Here is a 24,377-nt window from a genome sequence, read left to right on the forward strand (position 1 = left end):
AAAAAAATCTGCCAGGGTATGTAAACTTTTGAGCACAACTGTATTATTCATCTAACCTAATAGGAAATCTTCTCTCTTCTTCTTCTAACCTTTTTTCTTGTTATTGAGCCACTCAGTCTCATTCTTTTCTTGCATTTCTCAGGGCTTTAAATGAAAGTTATTTGTTGTCTTTAGAGTCTTTAACCAATTCCTCTTGCTGTATTTTCTTTTTTCACTCTTTTTCTCTTAGATATATCATCCCAAAGTGGTCCTGCTATCCAGCATGAAAAGCTTCATTGGGGAACTTCTTTGCCAGTTGACGGCTCTTCCAGTGCCAACTGTTGGGACAAACTGATTGACAGAACTGATACTGAAGCTTGGCCCTCCATCAGCCGTGCCAGTGACTCCTGCTATACTGTGGAATCAGAATGCCCCTTGGGCTCAGCTAGCTCCAACACGGACACAAGTGTTGTAACGACAGCCAGTAGTAGTAGTTTTAAGAATATGGCCACAGGTGCTGCAGGCCAGCAAGCCCAGTACCCCTCTTTGAAAGTTAACAAAAACATGACAGGATCTGGGGCATCCAACACAATAACTGGCAATCGAGGCTGGGGATCAGATGTGAAGCAAGATGGTATGGCTGGTGGCAGAGTGGGCTCGACCAATAACTGGGGTTCTCCCAATTTTAACTTAAATCTCAATCCCAATGCCAACCCATTAGCCTGGCCTGTTTTGGGACATGAGAGTACTGCTATACCAACAGGCATTAATGGCAATGGAAACATAGGAAATGGAGGCTTAGGAGGAGCAGATACAGATGGCAAGAGTTGGGTTGGCATGATGAGTCCAAATGAAAATGAACATCAGCACGCTTCATCGAACACAAACTTGTCTTTCAAAATGGAACCTGCTAACGTTAACACTGATGGACCAAACCACACTAAGCAACAACAAGCTCAGGAGCCAATGAGCCCAATTCATGGGATGCCAGGTTGGGGTGGACAGTCACCCACAGAATCATCCCAGCTCAATGGGGACATGACAGGCAGTTCTGTGTGGGCGAGTGCAGATGCCAAAACAGCCGACTCGCCAACAGGTTCAGGCTGGGACTCTACTCCTTCTGGAAGCCTTTCTACCTGGGGCCGCAAAGGCAGTGGCGGTGGGAGTAGTGGAAGTGGTGGCTGGGGTGAATGGGCAAAGTCATCTGCAGGTGGAGATGGCTGTAAAGGGTGGGATTCAGTCAATGCTGGCATTTCTGGTCCCGGCCAAGAGCAGCAGTCTAGCTCATGGGGGCAACAGTTAGGAGCAGCCCCAGCAAGCGAAGGCAGTGGGGACAGCAATGATGGTCGAGCCTGTTGCCGAGATAGATCTTCTAGCATGGAATTTGCCCCTCTGTTGCCCCGACAGGACCTGGACCCTAGGGTGCTAAGTAATTCGGGATGGGGACAAACCCCAATACGGCAGCACACTGTATGGGAGATGGAAGAAGCCAGCTCTGATGATGCAAAGAGCAGCAGCAGCTCAGACACCTTGGGAGGGTCCAGTTCCAACAGTGGGTCCTTATCTACAAATGGTGGTGGCATCATCCCAAACACTGGTCCCAACCAAAGGCCTGGTTCTGGAGGGAAAGGTGAAAGGGAAGCATCACAGTCCTCCAATTGGGGAGTTCCCCCTCATCAGTCAGTACAGAGTGGATCGGGATGGGGTGAAACCCCACAGTCACTCATGAAGGCTCCGAATGGATCTGGCAGTGGCTGGGTAGAGCCTTTGTCTACAAATGGTACTAAAAGTGGGGGACCGCTTTCCTGGGGATCTGATGAGAAGTCATCCAACTGGGATGATAGCCAGACAAAAGGCCAGCCTGGTAATTGGAGAGAAACTCCCAAAAACACCCAAAGCTGGGGCAGCAGTAATGGGGGAGCTAACAGCTCCAGCACAGGGGAATGGGGAGAGTCAGATGTCAAAATTGAGTCATCCAGCAGCATATGGGAAGGAGAAGGAGGTAATGTAGGAGGAAGTAGTGGATGGAAGGAAAGCCCCAGAGGTGGAAATAGAGGAGGAGGTTGGGGGAAATCAGTCACTGCTGTTAATAGTAGCAACTGGGGGGAGACTTCACATGCCAGTGGCCCATCACCTGGAAGCTGGGGTTCTACCAAGACCCAGGAAAGTAGCAGCAGCAGCAGTACCGGCAGTGGAGGAGGTGGCAGCATTGGGTCTTGGGGTGGTCCTAGTTCTGTGAAGCAGAACACCTCTAGCTGGGGCAGTGTCAGTAATCAAGACCACAATATGGAGCCCACTGGCTGGGAAGAGCCCTCTCCATCTTCCATTCGCAGGAAGATGGAAATTGATGATGGAACATCTACCTGGGGTGATCCGAGCACTTATAACAATACTGTAAACATGTGGGATCGCAACAATCCCAACAGTAACCCAGGCATCAGTGCCCCACTACCCACTAAGAATGGTGGAATGATTATTATAAACAACAACAACCACTCTGTTGGCATGCATGCCCATCCCCATCATGGTCAGGTCCCAGGGCACCTGCAGCACCATGGAAACAATGGATCACCCAATAACAGCACCTCACATCCAGGTGGAGGCCCCCAGGGTAGACCTTCTGTCGCTAACCCAGGTAACTCAATATGAATGTGCTGTTGTGTTTTAAAATTTTAAACAAAAAACAAAAACACTTGGAACACAATATGCCAAAATGGGTTTCTTTCAAACATGAGAATGTTTTTATTAAATGCCAATTATCAATCAATCAATCAATCAACTTTTTTCTTGTATAGCGCCAAATCACAACAAACAGTTGCCCCAAGTCGCTCCACATTGCAAGGCAAGGCCATACAATAATTATGAAACACAGTCTACGTCTAAAGCAACATAACCAAGGGATGGTCCAGGGTCACCCGATCCAGCCCTAACTATAAGCCTTAGCGAAAAGGAAAGTTTTAAGCCTAATCTTAAAAGTAGAGAGGGTATCTGTCTCCCTGATCTGAATTGGGAGCTGGTTCCACAGGAGAGGAGCCTGAAAGCTGAAGGCTCTGCCTCCCATTCTACTCTTACAAACCCTAGGAACTACAAGTAAGCCCGCAGTCTGAGAGCGAAGCGCTCTAATGGGGTAATATGGTACTACGAGGTCCCTAAGATAAGATGGGACCTGATTATTCAAAACCTTATAAGTAAGAAGAAGAATTTTAAATTCTATTCTAGCATTAACAGGAAGCCAATGAAGGGAAGCCATTTATGTAATAAACTGAATTCAGCTTGGGGATGCCCAAATGTGGCAGCTAATTTCCACTCACTCAAACATAAAAAAAACTTTACCATTTAGGGCAAGGAACCACCCCATTTTCTTTCTTTTTAAAGTTAGGGTCTCTATTTTGTTCCTGTGAAATAAATATCTGCTGTTACCAAAATGTCCTTTACATTGGGGTAGCAAACAAGCAAGCAGTACTTGCCAGGCAATAAAATTTTAGCATAAGGGATATAGCAATTTCATGAAGAATGAAATTCTAATGTATGTTCCAACATCGGTGGCAAAATGGCACCATGTAAACAAATTTAGTTAATTATTTAATCCATCAATTAATTACTACAACAATCAGTAGATCATTCTGTTTGCCATGTGCACTGCAGTTACCAAGGATTCTCTTGATATGCTCGTGCTTCACACTAAAGTTTCAGCTCTTCAAGCAACTGAAGCCAAAATACCAAGAAAAACAGAAGCCCAGAAATATTGAGAGAGCAACAAAGAGAGCACACGAGTGAACAGGAAATTTAAATTGTTGTCACAGCCCCCCCCCCCCCCCCCCCAAAAAAAAAAATCTTGCGTAAAGTGCTTACATCTTGTTTTCATTGTTCTTCTTCTGTTTGAGGACATGCATCTGATATGAGCAGGCTACAGTAAATGTTTTTGATACATAGACGCTGTTTATGCTGTCCGGGTTACTGCTTATCTTTCTCTATCACTGCAACATCCTTGAATCAGTGTGAGGGTTTTATTATTTACCTAGTTATTTGACCATAATCAATATTTCACCATAGCTGTTCAGGTATAATGATTCAACCACACTTGCGCACATGATGCCGATTTGAAACTCCAATAAGTCATGATGTTCGTATCCACATTTCACCTTGAATTATACAAGGTCTGTCCAAAAAGTAACGGACCTTTTTATTTTTTTCAAAAACTATATGGATTTGAATCATGTGCGCTTGCATCAGCCAAGCTTGAACCTTCGTGCGCATGCGTGAGTTTTTTTTACGCCTGCCGGTTGCGTCATTCGCCTGTGGGCAGGCTTTGAGTGAGCACTGGCCCAGCCCCCTTGTCGGATTTTCATTGTCAGGGAAATGGCTGAGCGACTGCCGCTTTGCTCCATGAAACTTTTTTCAGAAACTGTGACAGACAGCCAGGTGGAAACCATTCTGAAAATTCAGATGGCTTTCGGTGAAGATTCTATCGGCGTCACACAGATTAAGGACCATTATAACCGGATTAAAGACGGCCCACACCGGCGGAGGGCATACCGCGCTCCGAGCGGCCATCGACAGGCTGAAACGACCATATCATTTCCAAAGTGAAGGCTGTGTTGATCCGGCACGTCATGTGACTACCAGAGAAATCGCAGAAAATGTGGACATCAGCACTTTTGCGGCACATTCCACTGTTACAGGAGATTTTGTAATGAAAGACGTGCGGAGGAATTCGTGTGTCGGGACGGAGCCGCTCATGGCGCACAACACCTCCGTGTTGGAAGTCTCACAGGACGTTGTGGCATGCCCAGCTGTTACAAAATTTCTCGGATACTCACTCGACTGAAAAGCCACCGAAAGCCGTCTGAATCTTCCGAATGGTTTCCAACACGGAGGTGTTTGTTGGGCGCCATGAGCGTCTCCGTCCCGATGCGCGAATTCCTCCTCACGTCTCCTCTGCCGATGTGGGCTGTCTTTAATCCGGTTGTAATGGTCCTTAATCTGTGTGATGCCGATAGAATCTTCACCGAAAGCCATCTGAATTTTCCGAATGGTTTCCACCTATCTGGCTGTCACAGTTTCTGAAAAAATTTTCATGGAGCAAAGCGGCAGTCGCTCAGCCATTTCCCTGACAATGAAAATCCGACGAGGGGGCTGGACCAGTGCTCACTCAAAGCCTGCCCACAGGCGAATAACGCAACCGACAGGCGTGAAAAAACTCACGCATGCGCACTAAGGTTCAAGCTTGGCTGATGCAAGCGCACGTGATTCAAATCCATATAGTTTTTGAAAACAATTAAAAGGTCCATTACTTTTTGGACAGGAAGGATCCTTTGTTTATTATGCAAGGGTGAAACTATTTCTGACTATTTAACTACTGGATAAAAATAGCAAATTGATTAGAATGGTTAGAACTGATTTGAATTTTTACGTGTCATCTTTCACTTTCAGGTTGGGGAGAGCTTCCTAGCATTCAGCCCAAGTCTGAGCCTGCTTGGGGTGAGCCAGCAGCTCCATCAACTGTTGACAATGGTACCTCTGCCTGGGGCAAGCCCCCTGGGGGTGTAGGAAGCTGGGGAGATGTGGGCCATGAGCCATCTGGACCCTATGGCAGGGCCAGTGGGCCCACAGGATCTACACCGTGCAAGCCAGGTAACACTCGGATATAAAAGGGAAGCAGGTGCATTGTGTTTGCTGTAGTGAATCTTCAAGGCCATGTACAAAAATTAGATGGTTATTCATCACGCCACTTCAGTCTGACAGTGCACAAACTGTTTGTTACCCTAACATTGAAAGGTGCTACACAGATTTCAGAATCAGATTTATTGGTGTGCTGTTCAGTCTTCAGCTAGTACGTAATTACCAAGACTTGTGAAATGCTGTTCAGTCACGCTTCAGCATACTTGGTGTTTGGAAGATGCAAGAATGCTAGCTTTTGTATATTGGCTTATCAGTTGTATTGTCACGAAGTGTTTGGAAATTAGATTCTGTGCTGTGCTAACAAGCTGTGTTGAATTGCAGTAGATCTGATACTAACTACCTACATATATCGGTACATTTATGCACTTTGTTGGCCTGAAAATAGATGTAGATTAATGCAGTTTTTTTTAAGCTTAGAGGTTTTGAAAGCATTACATTTGTAGGTATACCTCTTGGTTGTATGCATACACGTTTTGAAATGGTGTTAGAGCATGAAAAATGGCAACAATGTCACCAAGTGGTCAGGCTGAAAATGACTTTGCTGCTCACAGAAATTGTTTGTATTGGCAAGATACACACATGAAATGTCCTGAAAATCAATATTCAATGTTTTTTTTTGTTGTTTTTTTAATCAGTGTTTTGATGTTAAATTCAGTAACTAGTTTTGGGTTACCCTGAGATATTTGATTTTGGGGGGTAACCGGAATTGACCAATTTTGTACGCTGATTTTCTTTATGGTAGGCAAGGTGTACAGGAGCCACCCTGTGCCCTGGATGGCAACCACCCAGGCAGACATTTGGTTCATCCACACTTGAAATTAGCTACTGTTGCAGCCAAATGATACGTTGGTGTATTTCTTGCCTTCTTATAGTTGCTTGGTTCCGCAACACTGTCACCTGTGCACTGGATTGTGCTGAGACAAAAGCAGCACATGGCCAACATGCAAAAGCTAATGTTCCTTCACACTGCAAATGGGTACACCTCATTAGACTCTCCTCAAAGTAACCGTTCATTTAACAGTCATTTCAACAGTACCCAAAGACCTTCTAAAGACGCCTAGAACAAAAGTCATCCAGCTGTTAGGTTAGTATCCAAGTGTCACAACCAGGAAGGAATTGCCAGGAAATGAAAGACTTGGAGATTTCTTCTACTGCAAAGACATCTGCATCGCCAAACACCTCTTTTCAGGGGCCTCATCCCTTCATAACCACTTCTCAGGTGTCTCTCAGTCTCAAAGGCAGAGGACCCGGAGATGTCTGTCACTGCAGAGATAAGTTAAATTTTCTACAGATTTGCCATTGTTACCTTATACAGATAGACATCTGATGGCTAAGTTCAGGAAGTCATTGATAGGACTATCGCAAACCCAGACATTTGGACTTCTCGCTCAGCTTCTCAAATGCTCCAATCAGAGAATCCTTTGGTTCCACAAAAATAACAGCATTGTCCACAGAGTCAGTCTGTAAACTTTCTTCACCAGCCAGGTTGCTGGACGACAGAACCCTACCTCCATGAACAGTATTGAGCAGTAGGGGCTAGAACACCTCCCTGACAAATACCGAAATTCACTGAGAAGACAGACAGACACTGCACTCCATCCTACACAGCACTCACAGTACCGGTGTATAGAGTGGCTGTGATGTCCAGCAAAAATGGATTATCCCACGAGTTGTCAGAGCAGCCTAATTATCAAAATTTGACGTTTTTCAAAACCTGCATCAACTGCAAAGAAGCACTGTTAATATTAATACTTGTGTTCAGTGACGGTCATTGGGTTGGGGAAGAGTTGCTTTAATGTTGTTGGTAATGTGGGCCTGAACTTTTCTTTCAGTTCTTTCTTTAATATTGTGAGAATAGGCTTTTGTAAATAGCCTTAAGATATGTTTTGTAAAGCTTTGGTCCCACTGAATAATAAAGCCATGAATAATGAGCTACGTATGGATTTGTCAGAAATTTCAGTGATTATTCGAATAATGAGCCACGTTTATGAACATTGTGCAAACAATTAAAAACACTGCAAGTGTGTATGAGTGATTGCATCAGCGTGAACAGCGCAGCTCATCTGATTGATTAAAACCAGATGTTAAATCTATTATGAGCATACTTTTACAGCTGCTTATAAGAAGTAATGAACATGCAACTCTTTTACCAAGCCATTACAATATAAACTTTACAAATAATTGCCTTTTACACTCTTCTAAATACCTTCTCCACCTCATGCAGCGCACAAAAGAGAGAGGAAAAAAAAACCTCCAGATGAAATGGCCCTTTATGATTCCAGAAGCAATTACAGGTGTTTTCAACAGCCAAACTCTGACAGAAAATGATTAATCCGCTACGAAATATTTTACATACAGCGTCCAGCACACAAAGCAGGTGAGATTGTCATGACGAAGTGCGTGAGAGGGCGGAGCCAAAATACCCTGTCCAAAATAGCCTGTCCTGATCTCATAGCCACCAGGTACTCTGATAATGGGCTTCTAACAGCCTCGTCCACACCACTAACATGTCTCTAACATCCTCATTTGTCTTTGTAGTACCCTGTACATAAACTGCCCCACAGTGTTTTTGCTAAATTTTGAACTTCTTGAAATTAGCACCACGCTCAGATGAGCCTCATTAGCTGAATATTCTGCTTCTAAGAGCCACTATTTTCCCACATTTGTTGAATAACTGGACTCGTACCAAAAAAAATGCTATGCATCTCATTATTCATCGTTCATTATTCGGTGGGACCAAGGCTTTAATGGAACTTAAAGATATCGCAAAAGTCTGTGTTTTGTATGTGCCCTCTGACTGTGGCCTAATTAACCCTTTTTCATCTGCATCTGCCTGTATCTTAGGCCTCAAACCTATGCAAGATGGCTGGGGAAGTGGAGGGGAGGACATGGGCATGTCTACCGGCCAATGGGACGCTGAGAATGGGGACATGTGGAACAGCCCCACCTCCCAGGAAAGCACCTCATCCTGCAATTCTTGGGGGAATGGAATCAAGAAGGGCCCAAGTAAGGTCAGTGAACATGCAGACTTGCCTTTACTTTGATATTAAACACAATGCTAGGTGTGATTGTGATTATTGTTGCACCTGGCCATATAAAGGATTACATTATTAGCTAAATAAATTTAAAAATGACACTCTGCTTGTGTGTTTTCAGGGCAAGATGGGTAACAAACCTGATGAGGCCTGGATCATGAATCGTCTAATCAAGCAGCTCACTGACATGGGCTTTCCGGTAAGGATTATATGTCCACTACTGTGCAAAAGTCTTAAGTCAGCGTTTATGCTTCTTTGGCATGTTGGTAAAAGATCTGATATGAAGTTTACATATGTATATTTCCTACAAAGTTTCAGAATTTTGTCTGTGATTTATGGTGTGTTGAAGACAGTTGCAGACCTTTTTTGGTTACTGGGCTGTGTAGCTTTATCGGCCAGTGTATGATTCCACACGGACAGATGATAGTTGGTGAAAAATGATCAACATGATAATCTTGGAAACCCGTATGGAAGTTCACCAAAAAGAATAATAATAAAAAAAGATTATTATTGCTTAAAGCTTATTATTTACTGTTTAGAAGCTTTTTATCATTTTGTAGCATCTTTACTTAATGCTATACAGAACACAAATGTATCTGTCTGTCTGCATATATATATATATATATATATATATATATTTACTCAACAAAAATATAAACGCAACACTTTTGGTTTTGCTCCCATTTTGTATGAGATGAACTCAAAGATCTAAAACTTTTTCCACAAACACAATATCACAATTTCCCTCAAATATTGTTCAAAAACCAGTTGAAATCTGTGATAGTGAGCACTTCTCCTTTGCTGAGATAATCCATCCCACCTCACAGGTGTGCCATATCAAGATGCTGATTAGACACCATGATTAGTGCACAGGTGTGCCTTAGACTGCCCACAATAAAAGGCCACTCTGAAAGGTGCAGTTTTGTTTTATTGGGGGGGGATACCAGTCAGTATCTGGTGTGACCACCATTTGCCTCATGCAGTGCAACACATCTCCTTCGCATCATCTGTGAAGAGAACACCTCTCCAACGTGCCAAACACCAGCGAATGTGAGCATTTGCCCACTCAAGTCGGTTACGACGACGAACTGGAATCAGGTCGAGACCCCGATGAGAACGACGAGCATGCAGATGAGCTTCCCTGAGACGGTTTCTGACAGTTTGTGCAGAAATTCTTTGGTTATGCAAACCGATTGTTTCAGCAGCTGTCCGAGTGGCTGGTCTCAGACGATCTTGGAGGTGAACATGCTGGATGTGGAGGTCCTGGGCTGGTGTGGTTACACGTGGTCTGCGGTTGTGAGGCTGGTTGGATGTACTGCCAAATTCTCTGAAACGACTTTGGAGACGGCTTATGGTAGAGACATGAACATTCAATACACGAGCAACAGCTCTGGTTGACATTCCTGCTGTCAGCATGCCAACTGCACGCTCCCTCAAATCTTGCGACATCTGTGGCATTGTGCTGTGATAAAACTGCACCTTTCAGAGTGGCCTTTTATTGTGGGAAGTCTAAGGCACACCTGTGCACTAATCATGGTGTCTAATCAGCATCTTGGTATGGCACACCTGCGAGGTGGGATGGATTATCTCAGCAAAGGAGAAGTGCTCACTATCACAGATTTAGACTGGTTTGTGAACAATATTTGAGAGAAATGGTGATATTGTGTATGTGGAAAAAGTTTTAGATCTTTGAGTTCATCTCATACAAAATGGGAGCAAAACCAAAAGTGTTGTGTTTATATTTTTGTTGAGTGTATATTAGGGCTGGGCAACGTTAACGCGCTAACGTTGCGTTAATTATTGAGGTCATTATCGCCGACAATTTTGTTCCTCCCCTTAACGCTGCGTTTTTTTTGTGGTTTTTTTAGCCTTTTATGACTTGCTCGTTGCCTTTTATTTTGAAAGTGTCAGTCGGGGGCGAGCTTATGCTGCTGCTTCCTGCTGATAGCTGAGTTCACACAGAAAACGACACGAGGATCGAGAAAAGTACAGGCTATGCAATGCACAACAAAACAAAATGCAGAAAGACGCCGAACTTTTGAATGGACATTTTCGGTACAAAGTTCTACAGGATCAGGCCCGGATCCAGACCGGTTTGGACTGATGCAGCTGCATCGGTCAAATTTTTTTTTACGCATCGTTCGTCATCGGTAAAAAAAAAAATCTTGAATAATCTCGAATAGCCGAACGTGTCCCCGCAATGAACACAGCTTTTCGGTGGTTTTCATGTCAACCTATAGTCCGTAAATTATACGGATTTTTCCGAGTTTCAGAGTCATATGGATGTACAAATAAAGTTGGATATTAAGGGTTTGTTCTGTAATAAACCATTTTTGCAGCGCGGCTCCACTTTGAAACCATGACCCATTGAAGCAATGCTTCGATCCAGTAGCTCGTTGGTTCTTTGATTCACTGCTCTTCAGAAACGGCAAGCCGCTTCTTAACCCCTCGCAAAGCCATTAAAATATCGTCAGTCACTTTTGTGTGGATTAAAGTCACTAACTGGGACTCTTGTCTTGTTGCTGTCAAGAAACGAGAATCGTCCTCCGTTCCGTTCACACAGCTCGAAACACTGCACGGCTGAGACAGTCCGGTCGGAATTAATAACTTCAAAATGAATCGCCGCTTTATATAAAATGACACCTCTTTCCAAATGTAATACAGACAAGAAACTACAATCGACAAACTTTTTTTTTTCTCCCAAAATGAAACGTGCTGTATTTTCTTTTCAAATTACATCCTGAAGTGAAGCACAGCAGCTGTAAACTCAGCTCAGATATATGGAAACACATTCATGCTTTTGACAAAAACTACAGATTTTGTTTATTCCTATTTATGTCCAGAGATCAAGGATTCACCAAGTAGAGTTCATTATGTACAAAGTTTAAGGATCCAGTGACCAAATTCATATTTATTTACTTTGACTCAATAAAATGTTCAATTTCAATTCAGTTTAATCGGCTTATAAAGTGCCAAATCTCAACAAAATCTAAATATACTAAAACAAATACATCACAATTGTACACATATCAAATTGTGGTATGTGTACAATTGTGACGTATTTGTTTTAGTACATTTAGTCATGGACATGAATATTGTTATTTTGATATGAAACAGGATAACAAATGACCTGCCAGTGGTTTTGTATTTGATTTCATTATTGTGTTTCAGTTGAAATTTACATTTTCAAATTTATGCAGTGTTCATTTACATTTTCAGATAAAACTGTGCTTTTAAGCGGCTTTTGAATTCATTTTTGGGTTTCACATATACCATGCGATTAATCATGATTAATCACAGAAAGTCATTGAGTGCGATTAAGATTTTTTATGTTTGCCCACCCCAATATATATATATATATATATATATATATATATATATATATATATATATATATATATATATATATATATATATATATATATATATATATATATATATATATATATATATATATATATATGAGGTGAGGTGAGGTATGAAAGACGTGCGGACGGATTGGCGCGTCGGCTTGTAGCTGGCGCGGCGTACCTGCCACAGGAAAACACCTCCGTTGGAAGCCTTAAGGACAAGTTGGAACATGCCCTGCTGTTAAACAATTTCTCAGATACTCACTCAACTGAAAGCCACCAAAAGCCGCCTGGATTTTACAAATGGTTATCAACACGTAGGTGTTTTTCCTGTGGCGGGTGCGCCGCACCGGCTGCGAGCCGACGCACCAATCCGTCCGCACGTCTTTCATTAAAAAAATCTCCTTTAACAGTGGAATGTCCGGATAAACTGCTGATTCTGACCTCTTCTGAAAGTTCTCTGTTCTCTCACGACGTCCTGGGTCAACAGAGGCTTAAATTTGGAGGTTTTCAGCTTGAAACAGGATGACGACATCGCCTCGGGGCGCTGCGCGACGTCCCGCTCCGGGGGAAGTCCTTACAGCGATAGAAACAATCCAAAATCTCTCATCAGCCGTTAAAATTTACACCAAAAACCAGCTGAATTTCTCGAATGGTGTCCAGTTGGATGTGCCTCACAGTTCTTGGAAAAAATTTTGATCAAGCACAGCCCCAGTCTCTCAGCAACTTCTCAGACAATGAAAATCCGACGAGGGGGCTGGACCACTCCTTCCACAAGGTGTGCTCACAGGCGAATGACGTCACCGACAGGCGTGAAAAAACTCACGCATGCGCACGAGGGTTCAAGCTTGGCTGACGTAATCACACGTGATTCAAATCCATATAGTTTTTTAAAAAAATAAAACTGTCGGTTTCTTTTCTAATAGACCTAATAGACACACACACACACAGTGTACAAAATCTTAACTATGATGCCAAAACATTAAATTCATTATTTTGTGCTGCCATATAAATATGGGGAAAATATGTTGAATTGTTTATAAAATGCCTGTTGCTATGATGTTCACTGTATAGAGAGACCCTGCTGAGGAGGCTTTGAAGAGCAACAATATGAACCTTGACCAGGCCATGAGTAAGTTCTCGGTGACATTGCAAAGCTGAAGCTGTTTTGCTCCCATACAAACAATTTGGGTCACAATTAAACATTAATTCCACATTTCATAAAAGTGTCTTGCTTTTTTCCTCATATCCTCTATAAGGTGGAAAAAAACAGCAGTGTGAATTTATCTCTGACTCAGATGTATAAAAAAAACAACTATTGATAAAGGTTTTTTTTTTTAATCAGACGGTTTGTACAAAATTGTCAATTTTCTGCTCCTAGGTGCCCTGCTGGAGAAGAAAACAGACCTGGACAAGCGGGGAATAAGCATGTCTGATTACACAAATGGGATGAATAAGCCCTTGGTGTGTCGGCCCTCTGTACTCTCCAAAGACGCCTCCGACTGCAACACCTTTCTTGACAAGGTATGACATTACAACTTTACCAAGTATATCAAAAATGATAATAAAAAAAGTGGCACAAACATAGATTTAAGAATTTGTTTTGCTTATACTTTTTATGTCTGATGATCTGTTTTTATTTATTTTATATAAATTTTCCTATAACATTTCTCACTTTTATTGTAGTTATATTAGTTGATTGCGCCTGTACTCTTCTCGTAGATTACATTCAAACTCTGATTTGCTCCACAAAGAAATATTAAAAATGAACAGTTGTTGTGGTCCCTGATAATGATTTTGCTTTCTTGATTCTTCTGTCTTTGCTATTTTGTCTTATTTTGGCACCCTCTTCCTTTATTTTTCTCTCAGGATGGTGTTCTGTCAGATGAAACCTCCTCATCACCATTTCTGCCTTCCTCTGGATTGAAGCTCCCCCTGGCCAACAGTAGCCTTCCTGGGCAGGGTCTGGGGCAGGGCAACCCGGGGCTGGCCATGCAAAACTTGAACAGACAGGTGAGTCATTCAGGAAGCCCTCTTAAAAACACAAAACACAAAGTATGAACACTGCAATAATCTGCAACATAAACAATAAACTTGTGCAAACATAAATGTAAAATTCCTTTTGAGATGTTTGTAATGTTCACTTTGTCAAATCTTGCCATTGTTTATTTCACGCTTGTGATGTTGCAGTGTCAGATTTTATTTTGCCCACCCTGTTAGTTATGACATGTACAAGTCATGTCAAGTCCACAAATGTGCACCAACAGACTCCAAACGCTTCTATTGGGGTGCATGAATTGATTTCTTTGAAAATACTTAGACTGTGTCACTTTGTATGACGTGCCCATTGAAGCCAGAGCAACCCAGTCTCAGCATCAGGTGCCATTGCTTGTTTAAACCCAACAGTTGTCTTTTTCAGTTTTATTTTCCTTCAATATGAACTATACTTGCACCCATGGATGTGTTCATTTAAACATGAGATATGGTCTGGCTCTGCAAGACATCGTCCATCACTAGAAAGTGTTTGTGCTTTAGACAATCAAAAATCTCATCTGAGGTCCAGTGATGGAGAAAAGGCTCTGTTTAAAGAATGTAGCACTCAGGTGCACCTTACATAAGCGGGTTCACCACACACGTACACTGTGTGCATGGTGATTGTCGATAGTGTATAATGGGACCAAGGAACTAAAATAAACACAAAGTAATGACCGATGGAAAAACCACAACTTTAATAAATGTAGTTTGTACCATACGTACCACTTTTTTTTCTGTCCATCGAGATTGAATGGCAAACAGTGGTGAATTTACATATCACAGGGGGTCTGGATGTTACACATGGTTTGAAAAGAAAATGTAGATTAAGAATTGGAACCTGTACTGTCATACACAAATAAATTATAAACAATAATCATACTTTTTCATTGTTGAGAAAAAAATAAAGCACCCTCAGTCTGCACAGTCATGCACAACAGCATGCCTGACAGCAAAATTCCATTTAAAACAGACAGACTAGTTTTTCATTTACGTTAAAAAGCAGTGCAGGCACAGATCTCTGTACTTGATTCATTCAGGAATTGAACTGAATTAGGTGGGTCTCAAAGGCTAGTTAACAAGCTGCATGTTGAAATCAAGTGTCAACACTCTTGCTCGTATTTTGACCCCAACCAGGAAGTGCAATTCCGTGACTGGCTGCTTGAAGCTGGCTCCAAAACAGAGCACATTACCATAGAAGCCCATTTTGAAATGTTAAATTTTAGAGCAGAAATTAACATGTTTACAGCCTGGTGCAAAAAAACAGGTTTGGTCTCTATAGATAGCTTCCGTCTCCATGACTTCTGTACGGGGTGGGGGTGAATTTATTTCTAACTTCTTAGAAATAAATAAGGCGTTTTAATGAATAAAATTCTGTATAATTGCGGGTGTGGTTGCTTTGAGTGACAGCAGCTGTGTCCATAGATGACGACGCCGTCGCCTCGCAGCTTCTGACCGTATTGGAGATACTCACTGTTATTGTATCTGTATGTAGTAGTTTATTACAAACACCTGGCATAAATATTATGGCTTGTTGTGTGGTGAAACGCCCTAACAGATCATCTAAGATGTCTCTTGTAATATTGATGCTGAGTGGAACTCATCTCATTTAATTTTGTATGCTAACGGTGTTTGCACTTGTAGGAGCTGTCAGTAGGCCCACGTAATGCACAAATACTACACCGTCACACTTTGATGAGCCAGCATATGACGACTGTAATAAAAATGCTGGTGTACATCTAATAAGTTATGAGTAAGTTGTTTTTTTTTGTTTTTTTTAAATCAGTTAAGAGCACGTTCAAGCATACTGATAAACATAATACAGCAAGTACCTCCAAGGTTTGGAAATGCACAATATTTTTTACATGTGCCAGCGTATGTCTCATGTTCGCACATGTGAGACATAAGTTGTTTGTGAGTCGTCAAAATGTGACAGGACCTTAAGGAAATACGTGACTGATAACTTTAATTGTCCACATAGAAGTAAACAGTTATGAGAACTACCGCAGTCCCCAAAAATATGACTTAATAAACACCTGAACCAAGGTCAGCTCTTACTTTGTGTTAGCTTGTGCTTCAGTGTTCAGGTTTTTTTTTTTTTTGTCACCCACGCTTCACCAATTTATGCATTAATGAGGTCATCGCGAATCAGTGTGGGTGGGGCTCTCAACATGATGTATGCCCCAAGAAAAGGGGGTCATTTCGGCTGTTTTGGGTCTCTATATAAAACCAATGAGTGACATCACGCAGGCTCTCTCCAGTATATATACAGTCTATACATAGCTCATGCACAGTGGTTAGTGCCACACTCATGACACAGCAGCTGTAACAGGTGTTAAAGGACATAATAGTCACATAAGTGTAAATCCAGCTTGCAGTTATGTGTTGTTTTCCAGTGTGTCGACACCCTCTGTCCCTGTTGAGCTGTTTCCTTACCAGTAACCTTCTCCACACTTTTTGCTTGCATATCTGTTCAAATACCTCAGCACTCTGCACCTTCCTCTCTGATTTAAAATGAATGACAATTAAAACTCTGATGGGATTATTTCAATTCATTTTAATTATACAGTGCCAAATCACAACTTAAGTTGCCCCAAGGTGCTATACGCGAATAAGGTTTAAACATTGTCCACCCCTAAGCATGCACATTGGCAAAAGTGGTAAGAAGAAACTCCCTCAGGTGTGGGTTATTATTATTATATTATTGTTATTCTTAATGTCATAAGAAGACATCACAAGCAGACCTGACTTTATTTCCTGATATGCCTACAAAGCACCCATGAATAATGAACCAGATAAATGCCATCCCTTTGTGCAAGATAGTGACAAGGACTTAGGGATCCCCAAAATGGATTTGTGTTCTGCATTTTTAGACCGTTGGCCATATTTAGGGCCTCTTGTGTGCAGCTGGACAATGTAGGTGATGGAAAAATATCTTTAAGAGTTTACTGCATGGGTTGTGACAGTCTGCAACAGATCTGACAGCTATGTGATTTGTGTATCAAGAAACTAAAGCTGGGTATCGATTCAAATTTCAAGAATCAATTGGATTCCAACTTTTAAGATTCAGAATCGTTTTTTTTGTTTGGAGCTGATTGAGTTGGGTTAGTGTTATTAAAACCATTTTTGAGCTGTTACCCAATTGTCTAGTCATGCATGCAACATATTAATACTTGCATTATATTGACATTTGACAGCAAGTTAATTAAATATTTGTAGTTAATGATGGCTATAAGACTGATGGCACGGGCAGTCCCCCTCCCAGAATGATACAGTAGTATTTTTATTTTACAAACATGCTGAAGGGCAGCCAAAAGAGGGCACCAGTGGTGCGGCGTGGTTCATTGGCTCTGACACAGGTACATTTCTACAGGCTTCCATGTTTTGGTCTGATGCCTCGTTTCTTTTGGATTTAAAGTAAGGCTGTAAGAAAGGGTAAAAAAAAAATTATACTTCACAAAATGTGCCCCTCAAAATGCAGGCAACAGTGTTTCAGAGAGTTATAAATTTTAAAATTTTCCCAGGGCAAACAATCCCTACAGTGCTGGATGTGCGGCACGCAGCAGCAGAACTTCTCCCACAGCCACGCAGACCGACTTTTCAGTCGATCTGCGGACAAGTCTGAGGTCTGAGGACAAGTTTGGACATGTCTATCTCGGCTTTTAATGCTTACCAGTCCAGTAAATATCAGTGAAATTGTGGAGAGCTGGACATGTCCAAACTTGTCCTCTGACACGCCGAAACGGGGTGTTCCTTTGTCTCGCTTCCAAAGCGAATCGGTCGTGACGCGCGAAGCCTCCGCGCGGCTTTCCATGACATGACATGATAAACAGAGAAATAGCACACGACGGTCTCGTATCCACAGAGCCATCCGTTTAGAAATGGTCCGGTGGCTTGTGCCGTGTCGTCGCAGCGCGGTGTGCTGAGCGTCCTTAAAGGGGTCCTTAAAGCTGTACTAACAGACCTTATTCTCTGTGAAGCCCGTAAAATTTTCACTGAAAGCCAGATAAATTTTTCGAATGGTTTCCAGGTGCCAGTCTCTAACAGCTTCTGAAAAAATTGTGATGGAAAAAAAACCCAAATCATTCCGCCATTTCCAGACAATGAAAATCCGACGACGGGGCGGGACCACTCCTTCCACAAGGCGTGCTCACAGGCGAATGACGTCACCGACAGGCGTGGAAAAACTCACGCATGCGCACAAGGGTTCAAGCTTGTCTGACGTGAAAACATATGAATCAAATCCATATAGTTTAAAAAAATAAATAAAAAGGTACGATGCTTTATGGACAGACCTCGTGTGTATATATATATATATATATATATATATATATATATATATATATATATTTTTTTTATTATTATTTTTTTTTTTATACACATTGATCTTTGGATGTATGGATCGTTCTGTGGCACTTAAAATGAGAATCGATTAAAAATCGGCGCATCGATCTTTAGCACTATCTGGAACATACTTGGCGCTCAGTTGTAACGCCAACCCTTGCATATATGACACAAAATGAATAGAACCTACATTTAACCAGCAAAGTCAACATTTACAGATTTTTCATTGTTTGCAATTATAATGGTACAAATGGATCTACAGCACACCAAACATTCATAGAGGCTACTGCCTATGTATTGGTGTATTTTCTCAATATATAAAAGTGCGTAACTGACTAAAAGACTTATAAATTGTAATGGCTCTTGCATGTAGATCCCCAGTGGAATGTTCGGCAGTAGTGGAGCAGCACAAACCCGGGCCATGCAGCAGCAGCCTCCTCAGCCACCAGTGCCACCTCTCAGCTCCTCCCAGCCTAATCTACGTGCTCAAGTGCCTCAGTTTCTCTCCCCTCAGGTGGGTCTGCTTCCATATTACTTTATTATTTACAGAGGACCAGTTTGATTTCAGTTTTGTTTGGAAAATGGTGCATGTGTTTGTGTTCTGCATTTTCCACAAATCTCACATCTTTGTTAAAAATAACCATCCGAATTCAGAAAGAAATTTACATCACAAACTTCATACAAAACACTGCAAAGGGATCAAACATTAAAATGTCGTGTTTTTTTTTTTGTTGTTGTTGTTGTTAATATTGATTGAGGTGTGTTCTTTGTGACATCATTCACACTTTTTTTTTCAATTTATACTTTTTTAGTTTTCAAAAGGATACAGTTTTACACAAACATTTGCACAGATTGAACTTGGTAGCATCCCCAAAAATAATTAACATTTGTGAAAACTTACTTTTTTTTTCCCCTTTAAATTAAGCGAGAACTGTAGCATTGAACCCGGGTGTAAAGAAATAATCTTATTCATAAGTCCACTTTGTGAAAGTCCATTGAAATATGTTGAAAACATAGAAAGCAGATTCACCTACAGCATTTACACATTTTTGTACCCCCCTCCCCCATTCTTACTTAATATGTATGTGGTAAAATCCTATATAAAGTCAGATCTATATTGTCTAATGTATTGTAGCCATCCTTTCCATACATTATTGAATTTGTCAGCTTCCAATCTAACAGATGCCGTTACTTTTTCCATAGTGTATATATTTAACATGACATCAACCCATTCCTCCACCTTAGGGATCCGATCTGTTCGCCATCTTTTGGTGATTGCTTTTTTTACTAGCTAAAAGCATGATTCTCATAATTTTATAGTCATCTTTTCTTCTTAAATGGAACATTTCTATATTAGTCAAATATAACATTTCAAAACTTAACGGGATTCTGACCCGTACTACTTCATCTATAATGTTTTTGATTTCAGACCAATATTGAGTCATTAAAGGGCAACCCCAAAAGATGTGAAAATGATCCGCTTTGTCTTCCCCACATGATCTCCAACATTTTGTCTACATATTTTCTTTGAGCAGGTGTTAAGAAAAACCTTATTACATTTTTCCAGCCATATTCTCTCCAGAATAAAGAGCTTGTTGTTTTCCATTGATATTGGAGTATTTGATCCCAGTCCCCCTCTGAAATTAAAATGTTTGCTTCCCTCTCCCACCTTTCTTTGACATATCCTGTGGCATCCCCCTTTAACTCCTCTAAAGCTGTATATAATTTTGAAATAACTTTGCAACTTAACTCTGATTTATAAGCATCTAGGATAAGTTTGAGTATATTTGACCGAGTAATATTCATATCCTTATTTTTCATTTCTTGCTTTGAATAATGCCTTAGCTGCAGGTACCTATGGAAATCCTGATTTCCAAGATGAAAGACATCTTTTACTTGTTGGAAACTCATTACATCATCTCTTTTGATTATCTCCCAGTGCATTCTTGGACCATTTCCCCACAATTTAATTGTGCTGTCCAATGCATTTGATACAAAATCAGTATCATATGCAATCCATCTCAAAAGCCTGCATTTTTCAACTAAATTATACTTTTTCAAAATTTCAGACCAGATTCCCAGAGAAACCCGCAGCAAAGGGTTTACATTTTGTCTCCAGTTTACCTGTAATTGCATATCACACATCAGGGCTTGTACTGGTGGCTCCATTTTCCCCTCAATATCTTTCCATTTCGCTACATATTCTGGATCACACAAACCCATCAACAACTTCAACTGAGCAGCTTGATAGTAGCTCTTGAGGCATGGTAAAGCTAGACCTCCATGTTTTTTTGGCAATTGTATAGTTCTGTATTTAATGCGTGGTCTTGCCCCCTGCCATATGTATCTAGATATTAATTTGTCTCATTCTTTAAAGTCCCTCTCAGTTAATTCAATAGGAAGATTTTGAAATATATATAACAACCATGGCAAAATATTCATCTTAATCACCTCAACTCTTGACACCAGGCCTAAGAAAGGGATTAAGTTCCATTTTGAAAAGTCTGCTTTGATGTTAGACATCACCTTGTCATAATTTGAGATTTTCAAATGTCCAAGATCTTTTGTAAGGTGAATGCCCAAGTACTTCATTGATTGCTGCTCCCAATTAATTGGATAATTTTGTTTTATAAATTGGTTTGGTATATAATTATATGATAGAGCTTGGGTTTTCTGCACATTAATTTGATATCCTGACAGCTTTCCAACTCTGCCAAGAATGACATCAGGACTGGTAGTGATGAGTTTGGGTTCTCCAGGTAGATCAAGACATCATCTGCGAACGCTAATTTCTGCTCTATTCCTGATACGGTTATTCCCTTGATATTGACACACTGTTTTATCCTCTGGCTTAGCGGTTCCAAAAAATATCAAATAATAACGGACTGACTGAGCAGCCTTGATGACAACCCCTCTCTAATTTGATTACCTTTGACAGACTACCATTGACTTTGATCCTTGCGATTGGGTCCACATACAGAGATCGAACAATCTCAATATAACCATCATGAAAGCTAAATTTTTTCATTACTCTAAATAAAAATTCCCACTTAACGGAATCAAATGCTTTTTCTGCATCCATTCTCAGTATGGCGGCCTCCAGGTTTCTTTCTTTGATGTGTTGCATAATAAGTAATGTACGGCGAATATTGTCATGTGTTTGCCTTTGCTTTATAAATCCAGTCTGTTCTAAACTGATATCTGGTAATATGTCCTCCATTCTTCGAGCTAAAATTGCTGTAAAAATTCTCTAATCCACATTAAGTACACTAAGAGGTCGGTAGCTAGAGCAATTTGTTACGTCCTTACCCTCTTTTGCAATAACGGAAATGATTGCTTCCCTCCAAGAATCTGGAATTGTCCCACCCTGTAAAGTCCAATTGAAAGTTTTTTGTAATAAAGGGATTAAAGTTTTCCTGTATACTTTATACCATTCGGAGCCATAACCATCTGCACCAGGACTGGTGTCAGATTTAAGTCTAGAAATGGCTGAATTGATTTATTCCACCATTATTAGAGCAATTAATTTCTTATTCTGCTCCTCTGTTATTTGTGGCAAATGTAACTTGTCTAAATACGTGTCTATTTGAGATTCATTGTTATTTTCTGTTTGCATACAACTTGGCATAATAATCTTCAAAACATCTATGTATATCCTCTGTTTTGTATACCATTTGCTTTGTTTTAGGGTCTTTCATCTTAGAAATTTGTCTTAATGTCTGTTGCTTTTTAAGTTTATACGAAAGTAATTTTGTAGATTTACTCCCCGCCTCATAATATCTTTGCTTTGTGTAAATCATTTTTTTTGGATTTCTTGAGAAAAAATGTCATTAATTTTTGCCCGTATTATCTTTTATTCTTCATTAGTTTTATCAACTTTGTTTTTATGCTCTCTTTCCTTTTTTTCCAAATCTGCTTGTAATTGTTTTAGTTTGGCTTGTCTCATTCTTTTTATGTGAGCAGATTTTGCTATCGGCTTTCCCCTCAATACCACCTTGCATGCGTCCCATAGTATAGGTGGAGACACTTCACCGTTATCATTTTCTTTAATATATTCGCAAATATTCCTCTCAATTTCCTCTTTCATCTGACCGTTGAGCAAACTTGAATTTAGTCTCCATAGTGTTGTTTTCTTTTCAGTCCCTGTGAATATTTGTAAAAATATTGGGCAATGATCAGATAGGTCCATAACCCCCATATAACATTCTTTTACTCTATAACGATCTTTTGAGTTAATTAAAAAATAATTGATTCGTGAATACAGAGCATGAGGAGCTGAATAATAGGTGTAATCTTTTTTGAGTGGATTTAGGTCCCGCCATATATCTAGAAATCCCATGTTCTGACAATAATTTAAAAATTCTTTTACCAGTAGTGGTCTTTTGTTGGGTTTTCCCTGTCGAATCTAAATTCGAATTAAGACGCTGACTTAGATCACCTCCCCCTATTAACACTCCTTCACTCTCAGTTATCACCAGCTCAAAGAGGAGTTTGAAGAAACTCCAATCCGACCCTGGGGGGGGCATAGATATTGAGCAATGTAACCAGAACTCCCTCTAGTCTACCTATAACTATTACATATCGACCTTCCTTATCCTTTATAGTTTTAAGCATTTCGAAACTTATTCTATTGGATATTAATATACAAACCCCTCTTCTATGCCCTGACTGACATGAAGATGAAAATTCCTGATTATATCCATTTCTCTTGAGTTTTTCATGTTCTTTATCAGTCATATGGGTCTCCTGTAAATATAGCACTTCTACACCCTCTTTTTTCATCTTGCTCAACACCTTTCCCCTCTTGATTGGACTGAGGAGACCATTAACATTGTATGAGGCTACTTTTATGAGTACTCTGTGATGCCATTCTATGTTACATAATATAAATATCGTTATTCCTTTCACCCTATGTGCTATGTAAAACAAACATTTGGAACAGTAATGAATACAGAAGAACATCTTTGAACTAAGTATACTCAAGACTTCCAAACATGAGGTCCAAAAGGAGACCTTTGTAGAGCAAAGTACCAGCTCTGAAGGGTAACCCCTAACCCCGTAGGGTAGGGGGCCCTTGTGACCATATTTGGCCCTGTTCATTCCTCCCACTTTTTGTCCACTTTGAAATAAACATAAACTCCCCGACTGATAAATTAACTAAATAGAGGAAGGCTCCCTCTCTGTTGTAAACATATACACAGTCATTTTCAACATAATTTCCATAACACCACACTGTTGTCTTGATGAGAGAAGGTCCTATTGGTCCAGTGGCTTACTGGTCCTCTTCCCCCGCTCTTCTGTAGTTGAAGGCTTGCAGGTTCTCCTTATATCCCAAAGATGCTGCCTGGTCCAGTTTGTCCCCTCCTCGAGCAGAGCGCCACATCAGACGAGACAGCCTCTCCAGGGGGTCGTCCACGGGTCTGATGATCCGGACCTGGAGACCCCTCGCCACCATATCCTTAGTTGCCTCTGCTGCTGTGGTATACAAGCGAGTTTCATCTTCATAGAAAACGCGAAGTTTCGCGGGAAAGGGCGTCTGGAATCTGATTTTTTTTCTCTCTCAGCACTCGCTTTGCTTCAGCGTATTCCTTTCTCCTTTTCATGACTTCGGGTGCATAATCATGATCCACGTACACCCGTTGCTCCTCAAATATGAAGCCTCTCATTCCCCACGCCTTCTTTATGATTTCCTCTTTACATTTATAACTTGACAGCTTCACAATAATCGAGCGTGGAGGGGCATCTGTGGGGGGACGTGGTCCGAGTGCTCTGTGTGCTCTCTCCACTCGGAGTGCAAATGTCAGTGGCAGCTCGCGTTTTCCCCGGAGTAAAGTTTCCACGAATGCGCTCTCCTCAGCCCGTTCTCTGATGTTGTGCAGACGTATATTTTCGCGTCTGCCCTGTCCATCCTGGTCCACCAACCGCTTCTCCAGCCTTCTCTGGATCTTGATCAGCT

General features: G+C 41.0%; 1 protein-coding gene across 1 annotated transcript in view; it reads left to right on the plus strand.

Annotated features, from left to right (window-relative positions):
- Nucleotides 1-335: 335 nt before the first annotated feature.
- Nucleotides 336-24,377, plus strand: part of tnrc6c2 (trinucleotide repeat containing adaptor 6C2) — a 37,444-nt gene continuing 13,402 nt past the window's right edge. Inside the window, exons 1-8 of the mRNA XM_034188260.1 lie at nt 336-2,614; nt 5,413-5,613; nt 8,506-8,672; nt 8,818-8,895; nt 13,121-13,178; nt 13,428-13,570; nt 13,916-14,059; nt 18,795-18,935. Of these exons, the coding sequence (XP_034044151.1) occupies nt 484-2,614; nt 5,413-5,613; nt 8,506-8,672; nt 8,818-8,895; nt 13,121-13,178; nt 13,428-13,570; nt 13,916-14,059; nt 18,795-18,935 (3,063 nt within the window). The 5' untranslated portion in view covers nt 336-483. The remainder of the gene's footprint in view (nt 2,615-5,412; nt 5,614-8,505; nt 8,673-8,817; nt 8,896-13,120; nt 13,179-13,427; nt 13,571-13,915; nt 14,060-18,794; nt 18,936-24,377) is intronic.

Source organism: Thalassophryne amazonica, chromosome 15 (assembly GCF_902500255.1).
Source record: "Thalassophryne amazonica chromosome 15, fThaAma1.1, whole genome shotgun sequence".
Classification (NCBI taxonomy): Eukaryota; Metazoa; Chordata; class Actinopteri; order Batrachoidiformes; family Batrachoididae; genus Thalassophryne; species Thalassophryne amazonica.